The sequence below is a fragment of the Zonotrichia leucophrys genome, chromosome 5 (assembly GCF_028769735.1).
Source record: "Zonotrichia leucophrys gambelii isolate GWCS_2022_RI chromosome 5, RI_Zleu_2.0, whole genome shotgun sequence".
NCBI lineage: Eukaryota > Metazoa > Chordata > Aves > Passeriformes > Passerellidae > Zonotrichia > Zonotrichia leucophrys.
The window spans coordinates 26,099,378-26,116,925 of record NC_088175.1 but is presented as its reverse complement, the minus strand read 5'-3'; the positions used below and the strand labels follow the sequence as shown (position 1 = coordinate 26,116,925).

Here is a 17,548-nt window from a genome sequence, read left to right as displayed (position 1 = left end):
AGGTCAACACTGTGCTATCTATGGGACTGTGCAATAGAAAAACAGTCATAGACCAAACTAGTCACCACAGTATTATGTCAGGAGCTAGTGAGTTTTTCAGACAAGCTTAGCAACCATATGGAAACAGTCCACAAATCCACTTTTAACTGCTGAGTGATTTCATCTTAATAACTTTAGCCAGGCTGCAGTAGCTACCTGGGCATGCATCCAGTCCAATGCACTTTCAAATGGATTTCTGGTATAGAACAGGAATTTTGAGCCACATTTACTTATCTGCCTGTTGATGTGCACCACAGAGGATTATTGAGGTAGTCCATTGGGAAAGAAGATAATAAATAAATTCTATTAAGAAGGCCATGAAGGCTGGAGCTGAGTTGAGGCTGTTCAGCCAGGAGAAGAGAAAGCTCTGGGGACACCTTACAGCATCTAAATCTGCCTTGCAGTATCTAAATCTAGAGCTGGAGAGGGACTTCTCACGAAGATATGTAGAGATAGGACAAGGGAGAATGGCTTGAAACTGAAAAAAAATGTAAGTTTAGATTAGAAAATAAGAGAGAAATTCTTCACAGTAAGGTTGGTGAGGCACAGGAACAATTTGACCAGAGAAACTGTGATTTGCCCCATTCCTGGAAGTGTTCAAGGCCAGGTTGGATGGGGCTCTGAGCACTTGGTTTACTTGTTCCAACCAGCCCATGGCAGCAGAGTTGGAACGAGATGTCCTTTAGAGTCCCATCCAACCCAAACCATTCTATGAGTCTATGGTAAAAGATGGCAGCTGGCCAACTTTGAATTTCTTGTTCATCGTTTCCTACTAGTTCCTCAATATGTAAATATTCTCTCCAAGATGTTGTTCTTGTGCTATACATGGTGGATTCAGGTGCTCATACATGGTGAATTATCTTCTCATCTAGTAGCATCTATTGTATTAACCCTGGAAAAGCAACCTTTTATTAGCTTATAGCCCTGTACATATTTTGGGTGTAGGAAGATAATATAATAGTTTATTATGTTACAGGAAAAAAAGTATTTCCACTCAAAATTGCTGCTTTTCTCTCAAAGCAGTCTATGAAGTATAAAGCAAGATGTTAATGTCATTTAGCAGTAGTGAATCAGAAGTCAAGAACCGAGGCACCATTTTTCCAAGATAAAATAATACTTATTTTTTCTCTCTTAATATCATCAGGACATAGCTTTATACATCTTACTACAGTCAAAGATTAGGAAGAAAATTGCATTGTCACTTATTTTCTTTCATAGTGTGACAATATTATATTGTTTTTAAGACAGATACAGAGATTATCTTTTAAGTTGTTACTCAAAGCAGTTACCTGGTAAAGCTTGTCTGTAATGACATCCCAAAATATCAGAAACCTCTGGGAACTATTTAAAATTCTTGATTCTCTGCAGTAAAATTACAGCTTTTCTCTCCAAGAACATTAACAGAAAGAAATAGAAGTATTCTAAAATTGTATATGAAATTATCACATACTTGTCTTCCCACTTGTGTTGTATTCCTCTGCTCTAAAATACATGTCAGATTACAGATTATGGTGCTTGTGTTGCATTTTATTTGTTAAGCTCTTGAATGTTTTAATGCTGAACAAGTGAAGTAAGAAAATCAAGAATCATTTTTAAGAACACTGTTACATTTCAGTAACAGCTGTCTGTTAAAATACCATGTGTAAACAACAGCACAAGAGCAATAGCACTTGCAAGGGTCTTCCAATTGACCAGATTTTTCTTACCTGCAAGTATGAAGCTGCTTCTGTCAGCTAAAATTTATCTCTCTGAACAGATAACCATAGTACGAGACTCTTCCAGATTGTGTGACTATCCACTCTGCATATCAAATACTGCTTCTTCCTCTTGTGAATAAAATGTACAGATATGAAGACTTTTAACTTCAAAGCTTTATTTCTGTTCTACTTATCGTAACTTCTTTTTCATTTCATTTGTTTTCACTGAGATGTTTTATTATCTCTGCCACACATATGCATTTCTCACATTAAACAGTGTGGGAGGATATTTATGTCCAGTGTCAAACATGAAAAATATGTCATACTTCCTTGCAGTGATAATGTTTGCTTAAAACTTTTTATGCTTCCCAGCAATGACATTACAGAGCAGGCAGAGTTTGTGTTCAGATCTGGAACGCTGTTTTATATGCCAGGAGCAGAATTACTTTAATCTTTCAAACTTTGTGATAGACATAACTGTTTTCATCACTCTAAAGATTGTCATACTTAAACAGATGAAAGAGTGACTTACATAAATTGGCATGAGTCTGCAAAGCACAGAACCTTACTGCTGGGTACTCTGAGATTATATAGTTAGACAATAGCCCCAGTCCATAAGACACCAAATAAGTTGTCCTGGAATGTGATTGCATCCATATGCCTCCTAAGTAATGCAATATTGACAATGAACTGATTCAAAGAACAAGAATTTGCTCTGAAGTGAGTATTTTCTCCCACACTACCAGAAGAATTATCAACATCAAAGTCCTGAAAATTGGTGTTAATTACAGCTATGACTTTTCAGGAAACTTTCAATTTATTATTTTTGAAGCAGATGTACATCAAATTACTATAGCCAGTTTCACTATATCACTTCTTACTATACAGATTGGAAGATTATTGTGTATTATGAATGTAATTTAGAAAAACTGGTAATTGAAAATGCAGTGGTCATCTCCTCTTAGAAAACAAGGAGGAAACCTATAGAAAACAGTTCCTTCCAACTTCCTTACAATTTGATTGTGGTATACTGAATTACCATGGCTGTTACAAAGTCACTGGCATGACATGATAGAGAAGGATTAATAGCAGCTAAGTGACATAATGAATGTTCGTGTTAATACCCTTGATTTAATACAAAATTATTATGTATATGATAGTTATAAAATCTACTCCTAGAATTACTGATGCCTTTACTATAACCACTATCAGCTATCTGGAGTTCAGCATCCTCTTTAAATTCTCATTGTAACCTCTACTTGCTGTTAAAATCCACTGTATTTCTTCCATTCTCTTTAGGATAGGCTTAAGAGGTAAATAGAACTGTAGGTTATATATGCTGGCTTTGCATAGAGATCCTATTAGGCTCTTCTTTTTGTCCAGCTGGGTTTTTTCACTATACTCTTAGGAATCTCCTGCATGATCTCCTATTTCTTTTTTTCCTTTTGTGTCTTCATGTTCTGATATTCAAAGTCAGAATTGAACAGATAGAGTATCAAAGGTTTGTTGAAGGAAATGGAGATGCTCACTGATTCATTACTTTAGATTATATAACTCATGAGCAGCTGTTTACATACATGGAAGATACTGCTGCAAGGAAAGAGCAGAGCCAAGAATTGGAAAGGATTGGATAGAAGAGATTCATGCACTTAGATAATGAAAAGCCCAAATACACTTGGTCTCAGGAGACCCCAGTCACTTAACCTCACACTGGTCACTCTTGCCTTGTGTTTGTCCCCTGTGCTCTGTAATTTCACACCATTAAGCCTGGAAAAGCCCTTCAGTGCACCATATCATACAAACTGATTATGGCAATAGCATGCTTAATCTGGTAAGCAGTTATGTGGAATTTCTCTGTAGACTTCTGTAATTTTGGTATGTTAATACTTTTTCTCAGTCATTTTTTTGGACCTGTGCAAGCACATGAATATCCTGTTTTAATGTTTTCCGGTGTGATTGATAAAAAATACTAGACGCTGAACATTTCATCAAGAAATTGAAGCTCTCTATGTTAGATTCTTTTATGGTGTGAGCTCTGATTTCCTTTCTAAGAACAGGTAAAACCTCCAGTCTTGTTGAACAGGATGGACCATTGTTTTGAGAACAGAAATATTAATCACAATGTTCATAGGGCAGTTATCAGAAATTTCAAACTAGTTAAAGGACATAGCACCAGGTTGCTACTAAGCTCTCAAAATAGAGGAATGACAGAGTAAAACCATATGGATAATACAGTATTGTGAGATTACAGCTGTGATTAAAGACAGACTTCTCCAAAATGTAAAAAAAGGGCCTGATTTCAGGTCATCATTCAACCCTTCCTGTAACTTCTCTGATGCTTCTGCATCTAAATACTTCAGATGCCAGGGCAAGATATTCAAAACTTTACATTTGTCCTGTGAAGAGCCTTTACCATGATTTTGAACACCTTGAGGTGGAGAAATCAGAAGTTTAATTTCTCTTAAGGGATGTATGTATGAAATTGATTAGAACAGTACTTCTTTCATGGCATATAAATCAATTCAAACTTTTTAGCATCAGAAGTTTTCAGCTGTCTAAACATTGTTCCAAGTCAACCATTTTGAAAGTGTCAAAAAATAGCTTTTAAGTGCTTCAGCTTCTGAACTGACTTCAGGGTATAACTGTTTGTACAAAGCATGTGTATGAAGTCTTGGGAATGTCTTGCAGTCTGAAATGTCCCTCCACAAAGTGTTGCCGTCTCTGGAACAGAATGTGGGATTACAGAGGTTGCTGGTGCCCCAGGACTGGCAGGGATACCTGACTAGACACAACAGGGTATCTTCTCTGGCCAAGCAGAAATCTTCAAACATTAAAAAGTATCATGCTAAAAGGAAAAAACTGCTCTATAAAATGTGTTTAGTTTGATTATCTATGGAGTTATCAGTACAGTTTATCAGTAAATCTTAGAGTGTGTTTCCTTAACTTCAGTTTTACACAAAGGGCTTGACCCACCATTGACTTGAAGTGGAATTGGATAGGGCATATGTTAAAGATTATTAAGCTTTATGCTTCAGGAATTCTTTCCTTGCATGTATTTGGGCAGCTCCTAGACCAGAGAATCCCCAGGTTTAATGAGGAGAGCAAATTCTATGATGTCTATTTGAAATAATGGTAGGGGAACTTTGACTATTCTCCCTTGACTGTTCTTTCTTTTAAATTCCAGTCATTTTTTCATTGTAATGGAATTTGATACAGGTTTGGTTTCATCATGAATGAAGTAAATTTTCTCAGGATTTAAAATTTCTTTCCAAATTTCTGATTTTTTTTTGAAGTAAGTTGCCCTTTTAAATATTTGATGTAAAGAAGATTCTGTGGTTATAGATGCAGTGAACCAAATTCCAGTGTATGTTATTACTTTCACCTACATATGATTTATTAACTTTTAAATTTTTTAATTAATTAAATTTTAAAACTTTCTTGTTCAAACAGAGACAAAAACTAAGAGGAATTAAGCTTATTATGACTGTTTTATTACAACATAAGAATTTAGATGCAAATTATTCATGTTAACTATCTTTCTCAGAAATAGTGCTTGTGTGGCCCAATAGACAATATCAAATCAAAATGGAAGTCAAATAAAACTTTAATTATTGCTATAATTATTGAGTAAAAGCCATTTCTAAGAGATAGGAGGTATCTCATAAACACAGAGGTAATAATAAAGGCCTAGTAGTACAGCAAGCACAAAGTCTGCAGTGATGTGCTGAGCTGGTGCACTCACATTCCCTGGACTTGTTATCCAATACTTATGTCCTCTTCTTTCCTTTTATATGAGAATAAACATATACATATTAAAATGTTTCCATACACTGCAAGGAAAAAATTCTATGCTCCCAGCATAGTCAATAGAAAATAAGCAAGCTGTAAAACACCAGAATAGATCAGGTAGATGCAGTAATAACTCTTGTTATTTTCCCAGTCTTAAATTAGGCTGAGATTTATTTTTTTATATACACTCTCATTTTTCTCATCATGGCTGTATCTGAGTACTTTCAAAGAATGAATCAGATGACCTGACTAATGTGTCACATATGCTTTACTTTTCCCAAGATCTCCCCATAAGGAGAATAGTAGGTTTGCAGGTTTTTATTTAGAAATAGAGAGATCCTGTTTTTAAATACACTCTTCTAAGTGTTTATCACAGAGAAGACAAGCTCAGAAAAATATCAGTGCCTTGTACTTGAATGCAGTTTGGTGTTTCTTGTTTCTTCATCATTAAAAAGAATCCTAACAAAGTACTTTTTAATGTTAGTATCCTGTTTTTTATTTGTGGTAAGGAGAAATACTCCAGGTCCAAGTTTGCCTCTTTTTAACATTTTATTTCAAATTAAAGGCTTTTCAAACTAGTATCTAGATAAGTTTTCCTACATAAATTGAAGTTCTAGAAAATCTTTGGGTTAAAAAAAAAGAATTAATGCGTTGTAAGTAGGAAATAATTTGATGAATATTTGTTGTTTCATAGAGGAAATTACAATATTTTTGTTTAAGAAAGTATTGAGCTTATAAGTATTTTTAACTATTTGCCATAACTATTTGTTTAGAATTTGCATATTTCAACAGAAGGATTTTTTCTATTGTTGTTCTCTCTAATTAGAAGTAATAAGACACCCATCCCTTTTCATAAAAGCATATGTGATTTGAGAGGAATATATTTTCTTCATTTTTGTTCTTGTTTAATTCTACCTATTTGAACACCATGTTCCTCAAGCTGAATCTTAGGGTTTTACACTAAATATGAATCTTTCTAAACAGTACTGCTGTTGGTTAAAAATGTAGAATTTTATTGAAAGATTTTTACTTTCTTGTTTAATGCATGCAAATTTTTTTTCTGAAACAAAATCCTGCTAGGTGTTCTTCAAATTCAGTTTTGATTCAGTGTTAAGAAGACTGAATTAAACTAAAGAGGCCAAACTACATCAGATTTAGTTATATTAATAGATAAATGTGGGTAAGTTTGCTGTATATCTCCTTATAAATAGTCTATAGTTTAAGAAGACATTTTCAGAGAAAGGGGTGTTTATTTGACATGTTTCACATCATTAAAATGCAGTTACAGATTCTAAAAAAAATAGGAAAAATCTACCTTAATAATTTCACCTTGCTTTTAAATGTGAATATCCGATATCAATACTTAGGTTTAATTTGATTTTCATTTTTATTTTGTTTACTCTCAAATATGGGTAGCTGTGTATTTGAAAATCTATAGTCTATAGGGCTAAGCAAAAAGGGAAAAGTGATTGTCATACTTACAAGCAACACATTTTTAGAAGGTCAAACTGATTCAATTCATTCTCAATAATGCAGTTTTTCTGTTCATGCTTTTTATTGACAGCCTTTGTTTCTTAAAGAAACTTCATTGCTATTTTTCTGTTTAAAGAGAAACATAGCAAAGAAACAGATGTGTCCCATATAAAATATGCAATAAATCTTGTCTCACAAATTCTTTGCTCTGAACTTTCTGACAGAAACTGTCAAATATCCACTTTAATTCTAGTATAAAATGTTCACTTTGTGTCATGGCGCCAACCACCATATGCTGGAATAAAGTCAGTAAGCAGCAATAAAAAAAGGCAACGTATGCACCTTTGAAACAGTACAAGCAATCAACAGTGAGAAAGGTCTATATAAATCTATGGAGAATTAATCTCAGCTTTGCCACTATCCTGCTGTGCATTTACAATGAGACTTTGCTCCCGACCACCAGAAGTGGCCAGCTTTGCAGAGGAGTGTGTCCTAATGAGGGCAAAATGCAGGGAAACAAAGCAGCGCTTTTAACCCCCCGCCCCAAGGTTTGGATCACCTAGAAGAGCTGTCCTAGTGTGTTCAAACGTGTGGGGCCACAACACATCACGGATTCCTGTACTTTAGCTGATCATGTGAAACCAATCTTGACTGAGCCCAATCAGCAGAAATAACTCGAGCTTCATAAATCACTGTTATCATTCCACAGAAGGAGGCTTTGCTATGGATTTTCTCTCCTCAGACTTTTCAGGCCACAGATTTCACACAGCTTTTCTGAAATTAGTTTAATTATATTTGTATAATTATTCATGCTTTACCCAGATTAGCAGTTGATTCACTATCAATTAATTTTTTTCCTCAATAGTACTCTTTTTTTTTTTTTTGAGATGACCTACTTCTTATTGGCTTTCAATAATCATTCAGCTATTTAAAAATATGGTCCTTGGTATAAGAATGGGCCAATCTTCAAAATTTTTACTTCTGCTTACAAAAAGAGATTGTAGTTACAGATAATCTGGATAGTTAGTTTTCCCAGACGCAGAAGAGATTGAATTTAACCTTGTTCTGTTTGAAAGGATTAGAACTAATTGTTCAGTTCCGTAAACTCTTTAGATACATGTAGTCAGAGATTAATCTTGGAATTAAAACACAACTTTACAGGTGTTTATTAGAAAGAAAGTAGAATTAGAAAATATATTTTCTAGTGCTGAGTATTAACATGCTTTAAAAAATAGTTATTATCTGGATCACCAAAGTGTGGGAGAATGTGAGATTAATGCCTTGGTTACATTTTAAGAGAATGGAGTTTCAAATAATTTAATTGAATGAATAAAATTGAAAATGCAATGCTAACTCTTCTTTTCTAATTAATGCCTCCAGAAAAAAGGAAAATAAGATTAGGGTTAGTCCTAGTTTTAATTAAAAATTACTCTTTTGTATGGTAGCTAATTTTTGTTTAGTTTAAAAATCCTCTTTCACAAAATACAGTAGAAGCATCATACCAAGAAACATACATTTTAAGAAATAAAAAAATTTATGAAAATAAATATAACTTTTTTTTTTCTTCATGGTTAGCTTTAATGTTCTGGTAAAATGACCTTCAACACTTTGTTCTGGCACATTTATAGACAGCATTATCACTTTAAAAAGAAAGCATAATTTCCTAGGTTTTTTATTACCTATGATAATAAACACTTTCTTGAATGTGTTGCTTGAGCATGTTGTGCTGGTATTGTGTGTCTCTCTGTGTGTGCAAGTGTCTGTAATTCATTGTGTTTTCATAACATTAAAAATACTGAATCTAATATTTAACAATTTCTGTATGGTAAACATTGATTTTTTTCTTGATGCATACCTAATATACAGATTGACAACTTATATTCCTGGTAACTTGTGGGATATTTATTTGTTAAGAAGCTTTCCAAGACTGCTCAGAGACTCTTTGTGCTGTAAGAACATTTATACATTCACATCATTGGATGTGGGTTTCTTAGTTAAAAAAAACTTTTGCACCACTGCAGAGGAAAATAAACTTGTGAGAACTGTTTCAGGGAAGGGTGATTAAGACCTCATGGCAGCAAGTGTTCTGAAGATTGTTTTGAAAGGATTTAAGATGTCTATACCAGTATTTAAACTGTCTAAAAAAAAAGGCATAGCCAAATTCCATGTTAAAAATGTGATATATTTTCATTTAAAGAAGAGATAAAAGAAACAAGGCTCATGTGATCACACTGCTTTTTGATTATTCCCCTGCCAATAATTTTTAATGCATTGTCCAATTTTTACCAAATGTGACAAGGTCAAAATTGGTTAGAGATCCTGAGATATTAAGCTCTTAAAATCTCAATAAAAATACGTGGCTAAATAGACAAGAGTGACCCTATTAGCCTTCCAGGGAGAGCAAGGCTGTACCGTGAACTCACCCCTTAATTAAACATTAATGAATCCATCTGGGAACTAGCTGAAGTACAGACCCACAGTAGACCCAAGTTTCATTGATTCCATTCTCCCAGAGCTTCTTGTTTAACTGAAAGCTTAGAGGAAAAATCTCTCCATGGGCATGGGACTGTTTTATGTGGAGATTTTTTGCATTATGATAGAAAACTGTATTAGTCATACAGTCAAATACTTCCATAGAATTCCCAGGCTGTCTGTTCAATTCCGTGAGTTTATAAAGCCTACCAATTAGAAATTCGTAACTGGCTAAAGACAGTTTATCAAGTAATACATATTAGAAAATTATTTGCTAGGAAGTCGTGTATAGAACATAATTTTTTTTCACTATTTCTGAAATGCAGCATTTTTATAAGGCAAAAAAGCACCAGCATGAGGATGGTGGACTGTAGTAATTGGAATTAATTTGCATTCATATTAAAATTTGAAATTTAATACAGTTCAACAAAAAAAAACAGAAAATGTTTTACACTGGAGTATTCTCTCATGTTTGCTATGTTTATACATGGAATTAACTAAGTAATAAGAATTCTTTTGTTTAGAACTGAATTAAAAGTAATACTGTTTCCCAAAATACAGAGTTGTATTAGAAGTAACTCAATATAAAAATAAAGAAGTAGGAGAAAATTCAGGTTTTATGTATAGCTCTAGACAGATGTTTCTCGAGAATATCTCTTCCTAGATCAGGATACACAACTCCTTTAGAATTTTTGAAGCATCATAATTTGTGAAAAATTTAAGATTATTCAGAAAACTTGCTCAGTAATTAGAATTAAAAGTATAAATATCTGAAATTGCAGAATTATTTTTACTGTGAGTACCTAATTTCTGAGGACTTCTATACCCTCTGCTGCTAAATTCTTTATTATATAATATGTTTTCAAAAAGTAAAACTGTTCTAAAATTAGATTCAATCTGTATGAAATGAAAAACTTCATCCTAGTAGCATATGACACTAGAGTAGAAAATTATTTTCCATGTCTTTAACAATTACAAGGCCCCAATTTTCATACTGAGCACCCAGACTCACACTTGTTAGTCATACCATGTTTTTAAAAAGCAATATATTTCCAGGGTTTCAAAATTTTAAAAAATTAAGACAATCCATTTTCTGAATCTACGTTCTTTTGCATTCATATGTGGATTTTTGTTAATACTTGTTTATTTGCACTTGACATTTTTAAATTTGTTTGGAAGATGCTTATGATTTTATTTCCATTCCTTTAAAATTGGCATTTCAAGAAAGCAGATTCTGGCAGTGTCAGGTATTAAAATACAATTTCTCATGTTATATAATATAAATTATTTTATAACATTTCTAATGTGTTCTATTCTTGGCCTTTTATGTAGAGCCCAGTCTTTTTCTAGATGGTGAGATTACGCTAAGAATAAAAAGATTAAATGGGTGTTGATGATACTTATGAACACTTTAATGAATTGTTAGCTACATGCTGTTGGCTTTGCTATCATCAGCAAGAACAATAAAGCTTCATACTGCATTGAAAACTACAGATTGTTTAACATGCTGGACATTGAAAGTTGGACACCTTTACAAGTTGTTGGACACCTTTACTATAATTTTTTTTAAAAGCACTGTAGTCTTGATTATTATGTATTTAAACAGCCAAATTATCCAATTTGTCTAAATCTCAGGATTCATCTCCATGGCTGTGTGATTTCTCTCCATGGCTGTGTGCTGTTGTACTGGCTCCAGCTGGGATGGAGTTAATATTCTTCGTATCAGCTGGTGTGGGATGCGATTTGGGTTTGTGGCTAAAACAGTGTTGATAGTACAGAAGTGTTTTGGCTATTGTTGAGCAGCACTTGCACATTGTCAGGGTGTTCTCTGTCCCACTCAGTCCCCTCAGTGATAGGCATGGGTAGGCAAGAATTAGAAGGGGTCACAACCTGGATGGCTGAGTCAAACTCTGCATTCCATGCATGTAATGCCATGGTCAGCAATGAAGAAGGAGAGGAAAGGATTTTGGGAGAGGTAGTATTGCTCCAAAAATGGTGAGGCATCACTCTGCCCTTGCATTGCTTCAGTTTTTTCTTCCCCTTTTCTTCATGTATTGACCTGTGTTTATGTTGACCCATAAGTTTTTTCTCACTTTTGCTCTTCCTGTTGTCTCCTCTGTCTGTCTGAGGGGGAAGGGGGAAAAGTGAGTGAGTGGTTGTGGGGTGCATAGCTACTGGCCACAGTTAACCCATAGTGATTCTAACATAGCAGGCCTTGGGAAGGATTTGAGATTGTTTGTGGTAGTTCTTTGCAGCTCAAAGAAATGCCATGTACTAGCAAGGGCATCCTTACGAAAAGTTTGTTTTCCATCATGCTACTTTTAGGTCAATATGGCTTGAGTCAAGCATTTTCTAAAAATTAAATCTGTTCAAAAATTTTCCGTGTTAACAGATCTATTGAAATCAAAACCAAAGAAGGCTTATTTCATCCTGCTCTAATCCTGCTGATCATAGCACAACCATAGTGCAGTGTGCTAGTAGTTTGAACACATCAAGAATTTTGTTCAGAAACAGAAAAACTGTATAACTGCAGAGGTTTTGATGATCCTCTGTAGTCATTTTGCCCACCTAGGACACCTTTGAGGTTTTTCTTCCATTCTCCAAAATCCCTGATTAAACAGGTTAATTAAACAATTTCTCTTGCATGACAGTTGTACTTGAGGGTAGAAATAGATCTACTACACTTCTAGCCTGGGAGCCTTCTGGGTTCAACTTCTGATACCCAAGTATATCACCAGTGATAATATCTAAGAGATTTGGATCTGTTTTCAAATGGTGATAATGCTTTCAAAGCATGGTTCATGCTTTACAAAGACTGAGAAAACAAGGTCAATTGTCACTTGTTCTCCTACCTTGATAATGTCATAGAATGTGACTTTCCTCACCTTGGGAAAAGATAACCTCTTGGGGGGTATACTATGTTTCTAGGATGGGGTTCATGTTTTGGCTACATTTCAACATGCCTACCTAAGAGATTTAGTTTTGACTAATGAGGAAGGTGGGTTCCCGTGAGACTAGAAATATCATAATAACCTTTTGTCACTGTTTTAACAGTCTCTGTCCAGGATTTATAAAGCTCCAAGAGGAATGTCATTAGGGGTTTTGTTTTGGTTCATTGGTTGGTTTTGTTGTTTACTTTTTAGGTTGAGTTTTGGTTGGGTTTTTTTTTTTGTCTATGTCTTACTATAGATTCTGTCTTAAGTGTGATTGATTGGAAGACATGAGTCAGAAAAGGCATATCTCCCTCCTCAAGGGAAAAAAAAAAATCAAATAGCTTGTTTTAGGGTGGTGTTTTTCCTATGCAGAAAACACTGTAATTTACAAAGCAGTCTCCTAAAGTTCTTAAAGCATGTATTTTTGAATCACAGGAACTTGGCCTTGGAATATAAAATGAAGAGTTCTGATATCTCCACCCTAACGGGTAGTTGTTAAAGTTTTCTTGTAATTGTGGAAATTTTCACTGCTCCAAAATGCTTTAAAAAATTGTAAAAACTTTATGCATCAGATCTTTCAATTAGGAAAGTAGTAAAATACTGAAAAACAAAAGAAAAGCTGTAATGTGTCCAACTAAATCAATACACTTGAGTGAGTTAACATTCTTAAGTGCATTCATATATTTAAGGTCTGAGAGAAATACCAGAAAATTTGTTTAGTCAGACTCAATGACTAGACTTTTTCACTAGAGGGGCAGAATTAACTGAGAGATTTTTGTGTAGTTGTGGCTACCCATTTTTCTTTGTCTTTCTTCGTCTTTCCCTGCACTTTTCTTAGTGCATCCTCGTTCTCTTGTTGCCACTGTTAGTTACTGACCTTCTCAGTTTTCAGTCTGTACTGGTATCCAGTATTTTCTTTCCTTTGCTCTTAAGAGATCTGTTTCATAGTAGCCTGATGCATGAAGAGTATTGGCTCTGTTGTAACTGGAAGCTGCTGTGCATACATTAGACCTGTAAAAAAAATTTTTTCTGGTAATTTCTCATTTTCAATATAGTGTTTCATGTACTCTTCCATCCTCAAAAAGTAGAATATTTAGAAAGAATAAATTGGAGAGGTTTTTTACCATTTCACTCTAATACTACTTCATTTTTTAAACTGTTAGAGGATCATGAATCTTCATGTTGACATCTGCATTTCAGTAAAAGGAAGTCATCACAAATATGCGATTCATAAGGCAAATTAATTAGATCATCCATCTCATGTATTTAAAGATGTCTGAAGGCTCAAATTTTATTTTAGTCCTTTTTTCCCTATTAAATATTGGAGTCCATTTGCTGTGGAGCTTGCTGTTTAGTTTCCTCTTAATGGAAATTAATTTACAAGCACCAAAACCTACCTGCAAACCAAAGCAATGCTCATTAAATGGGGAATACTGAGGAAATTTGCTTCAAAAGCATCCTAATCACAAAGCTCATGCCAGTAGACACCATATTGCAGTGTTTACTGCAGTCAGGTTTTCTCTGATACAAGAGTGATATCAGGTGTCCATTTCAAAACAAACAAAATGTGCTGCATATAGTGGGGTATAGGACACTTGCCACAGCAGGTCTGGAAGTTAAAAAGCTTCTAAAAGCTTGAGCAAAGAATGAGCATGTTCTTGAAGAAGAATCCATTGAGGCTTACATTACAATGCCACTCATGCAGGAAACATTTTGTATGAGCTACAGAATCTCAGAGGCAGAGAGTTCACTTAGGGAAGTGTGTTTGTCCTGGTCCATAATTCTAACTGAGCACCTGTCTCGGTGCCTGCCGGGGGCAGCATAATTAGGCTGGATGAATTCCCGTGCCAGTCTGATATGGCTGCTAATATAGTCTTAACTTGATGAAACTGAAATCAAACACGTGGTCTAAGGGTGGGAGGATTACATCATTCCACTTCTGCAAAAAGCAAATCCTATGCAAGCAGATATGGTGTTGCTAGAGAAATTAAAAAAAAAAAAAATAGGTTCTTTCACTTATGTAATTCATATGAATTGTCTTCAGTAACTCCACAAATTAGGTAAGGATTGGTATCTTGACTATGGGGCTTTGAAGGCTCTCCTGAGGAAATTACATTGTTTCATGGAAACCTATACTGACAGCATTGATTGTGGTAGTCACTGCAGGTTCTGGAGGGGGAGAAAAAGAGCAGGATATTTCAGATCTTGAGTGGAAAATTAGTTAGAAATGTTATGGAAAATAAGAGAATTGCTCTAGTTTCTTGTCTTACACATTGTAGAATTTGTTACATGGAGTTGTTCATTTATTTTTTAAACAAGTCTCAACATATAAATTTCAAATAAATGCTTTTAAACAATTCCTGGGTGGACGTGTTTACAGTTAAAAATACAGAAAATACTGTTTGCCATATAATACAGCTATTTTCTTCCTTCCTGATTTGCCTTTTATTGGTACACAAACACTGTTATATTAATGTAGACTCTGTGTGTTTCTTCCTAAAAGTCACACATTTTTTTTACTTTGTATAAAATTTTAAACTTCTTTCCACTATCTTTCCTTATCCTGTTCTTGCAAGATTAAAAACAGTCAATCCGGTCTTGCCACCTAACTATAAATGTATAAACATATTGTCCTTGTTAGTTATTGTGTTTCATGGGTAGGGACCTGAAGATACTGTTTCTGTTGTAGCTGGGAATGTAGCTATATTGGGAAATTTGCCATACTTAATCTTCCATCTCTTCGAAAACCAAGAAGAAATTATTAATGTAATAATGCATTGTACAATTTTATACATAGTTCAGCTTGTGTAATTAATTTTATATCATTATGAATCAGTAGAATGCCAACCTGTGTTTTCTGCTTTTAAAGGTATAAAATTAAAATAATGAATTAAGTATATTGGGTTAACTTTAGGCAAATTTTGGGACCCTGAGGTGAATGGGATAAATCAGAGCTGCCCTATATATTTCACTTGCAGCTGTCTTGAACCTAATCATATAGAATTAATTGCTTTCCCTGCAAAGGGCACACAACACTGTTTCTGGCTATTGGCCACATTGAAATAATAGGAACAAATATCTCCAACACACTTACCCAAGGCAGGGAAATGTATGAGTTGAGGTTAACTTGTTTTGTTTAACAGCAGATGTGCTGAAGCAATCAAGTTTTATTTTCCTTTTAAACTATCATAGTAAAAACCTCTTTGTCAGTCACTTTATAATGAAATGGAGTTGTTCGGGACCAGTTTCTCAATGGCCTTGTCTGTGAACTCAAGTTTGTAACTGTACTTCAGCCAGGCACTCCTGTGGACTGAGATGCAAAAAGATAAAGTTCTTTATCTTTGTATAAAAAATTGTCTGAATTCTGTTTATATTAAGGTTACCATTTACAGGATTATTTTAATATGGAGTAGGAATGACTTTTCAACAGTAGCAGTATTTTATATAGGTGGTATTCTGCTGCAGCTGAAGTTGCTCTTCTGTATTAAGAAGACTTGATCAACAAAAACTAATGGTTTTGCTTTGAGTATCCAGGTCAGGAAACCTTTCCAGTAGTAGAGAATGTGTATCTTTTGAAAATCAAATCCTTTTAAGTAGTTCATGTGAGCATTCTGTAATAGAGGGGCTCAGATCCACTACCCATATTTCAAATTCTTGGCTGATTTTTCAAAAAAAATCATGTACATGCCATACATTTAAAACCTACTACATGTGTTTTCACTTTCCAGCTTCCAGAACAAAATGTGACAGCTCTAAGGAGCAGTTTGTGCTAACTATGTTTGGTACCTGTTCAATTGCAGTTGAACTTTCAGTCATTTATTGTGCAGAAACACATTTAAATTTATAAGTTCTGACCTGCAACAATAAAGAAACAAACACAAAATATTTTCTTTTCAAAAAAAATCTGAAAGTGAAGTTTAATTATTTACATTTTATTCAAATTATGCCTAACACTGTATATTATTATATGGATTTTAAATTACTTTCCAATTCCAATACATTTTATTGGTACAGAAGAAACATTCATTGTATACAAAAAATATGTAAAAATTGAAAATTAGCAAGTGTTTCCTACTTTTGTTATGCTTACTATACAAACTGTGCAGTTTTGAAAAGAAGAAATATATAATCTGTGGGGTTTCTAAAACAATAAGACAGTTATTTATACCTTTAAAATGTTTCTCATTGGCAGCTAAAGAAGAACGGAAAAAAGAAGAGAACAGTTTGGAACATGCTCAAAAATGGTAAGATTTTTGCTAGTGTTCTTTAACAGTTTATTTTGATCAAAGATATTATTGAACTTAGGAATTACATTAAATAGCAAAAAGGATTTGTATTTCATAGAAGTAATATGTATCCTGAAAAACTCTTACATAATCTTCCAGGAAAAACTTAATTTGTGTTTTTATCCAAACAGTGTACTGTGTTTGAGGTTTTTATAATTATCAGCATTGAACTGAATAAGGCTTTTATAGAAAAGATAGATAACTGGTTAACTACTTTAGAACATAAAAATGTATTTCATCATCACTGGACATTATGAGCACTTAGAATACAGCACTCGGTCGCCTAAGAAGCCATTGAAATCCCAGTGTTTTTATTGCTTGAATATTTGTGCCTCACTTAGGCCAAAAGAGTCAAAGTATGGAAAAAGTGAGATTGATTTATAGATTGATAGTAAAAGATTCAATAAGTTAATGTTACTAATACATTTTGTTTACCAAATTGTAGTTTTGTGAGAGTGAAACATCCATCTTAGCTATGGACCTTCAAGAAATAAACTGGAGTAAATTAATTTTTCGTCCCATCAATATTTTTTCTTCCTGGTCACTGAAGGCAGACCTGTGGTAGTTTGGATTTTAGTTGTACTTTTCACAGTCCGTACTCACTCCACCCGAGACACCTCAGTTAGTTTTCCTAGGCAGTCAGGAAGAGGGAGATCAGGGGCACTTCCCAAATGCAGTTCAAGTCTTAGGAGAGCTGCTCCCATCTGCTTGCAGAAGATCCCTAAATATTGGCTGAACAACTGGCTGATGGCAGCTGGGGCTTCACCTCCTCATTTCAAGTCTCTGACTGACTCTACTTAGCTGCAAACCTAACTTCCTTGGCACAAGGCTCTTTCCTGTCCTACGTGCTTTGTAGCCT

The 17,548-nt window shown here is 34.3% G+C and overlaps 1 protein-coding gene across 2 annotated transcripts in view; it reads left to right on the top strand.

Annotated features, from left to right (window-relative positions):
- Positions 1–17,548, top strand: part of FMN1 (formin 1) — a 128,463-nt gene that overhangs the window by 91,719 nt on the left and 19,196 nt on the right. For both annotated transcript variants that reach the window (XM_064713532.1, XM_064713531.1), the window contains one exon: positions 16,596–16,647. In XM_064713532.1, the coding sequence (XP_064569602.1) occupies positions 16,596–16,647 (52 nt within the window). The remainder of the gene's footprint in view (positions 1–16,595; positions 16,648–17,548) is intronic.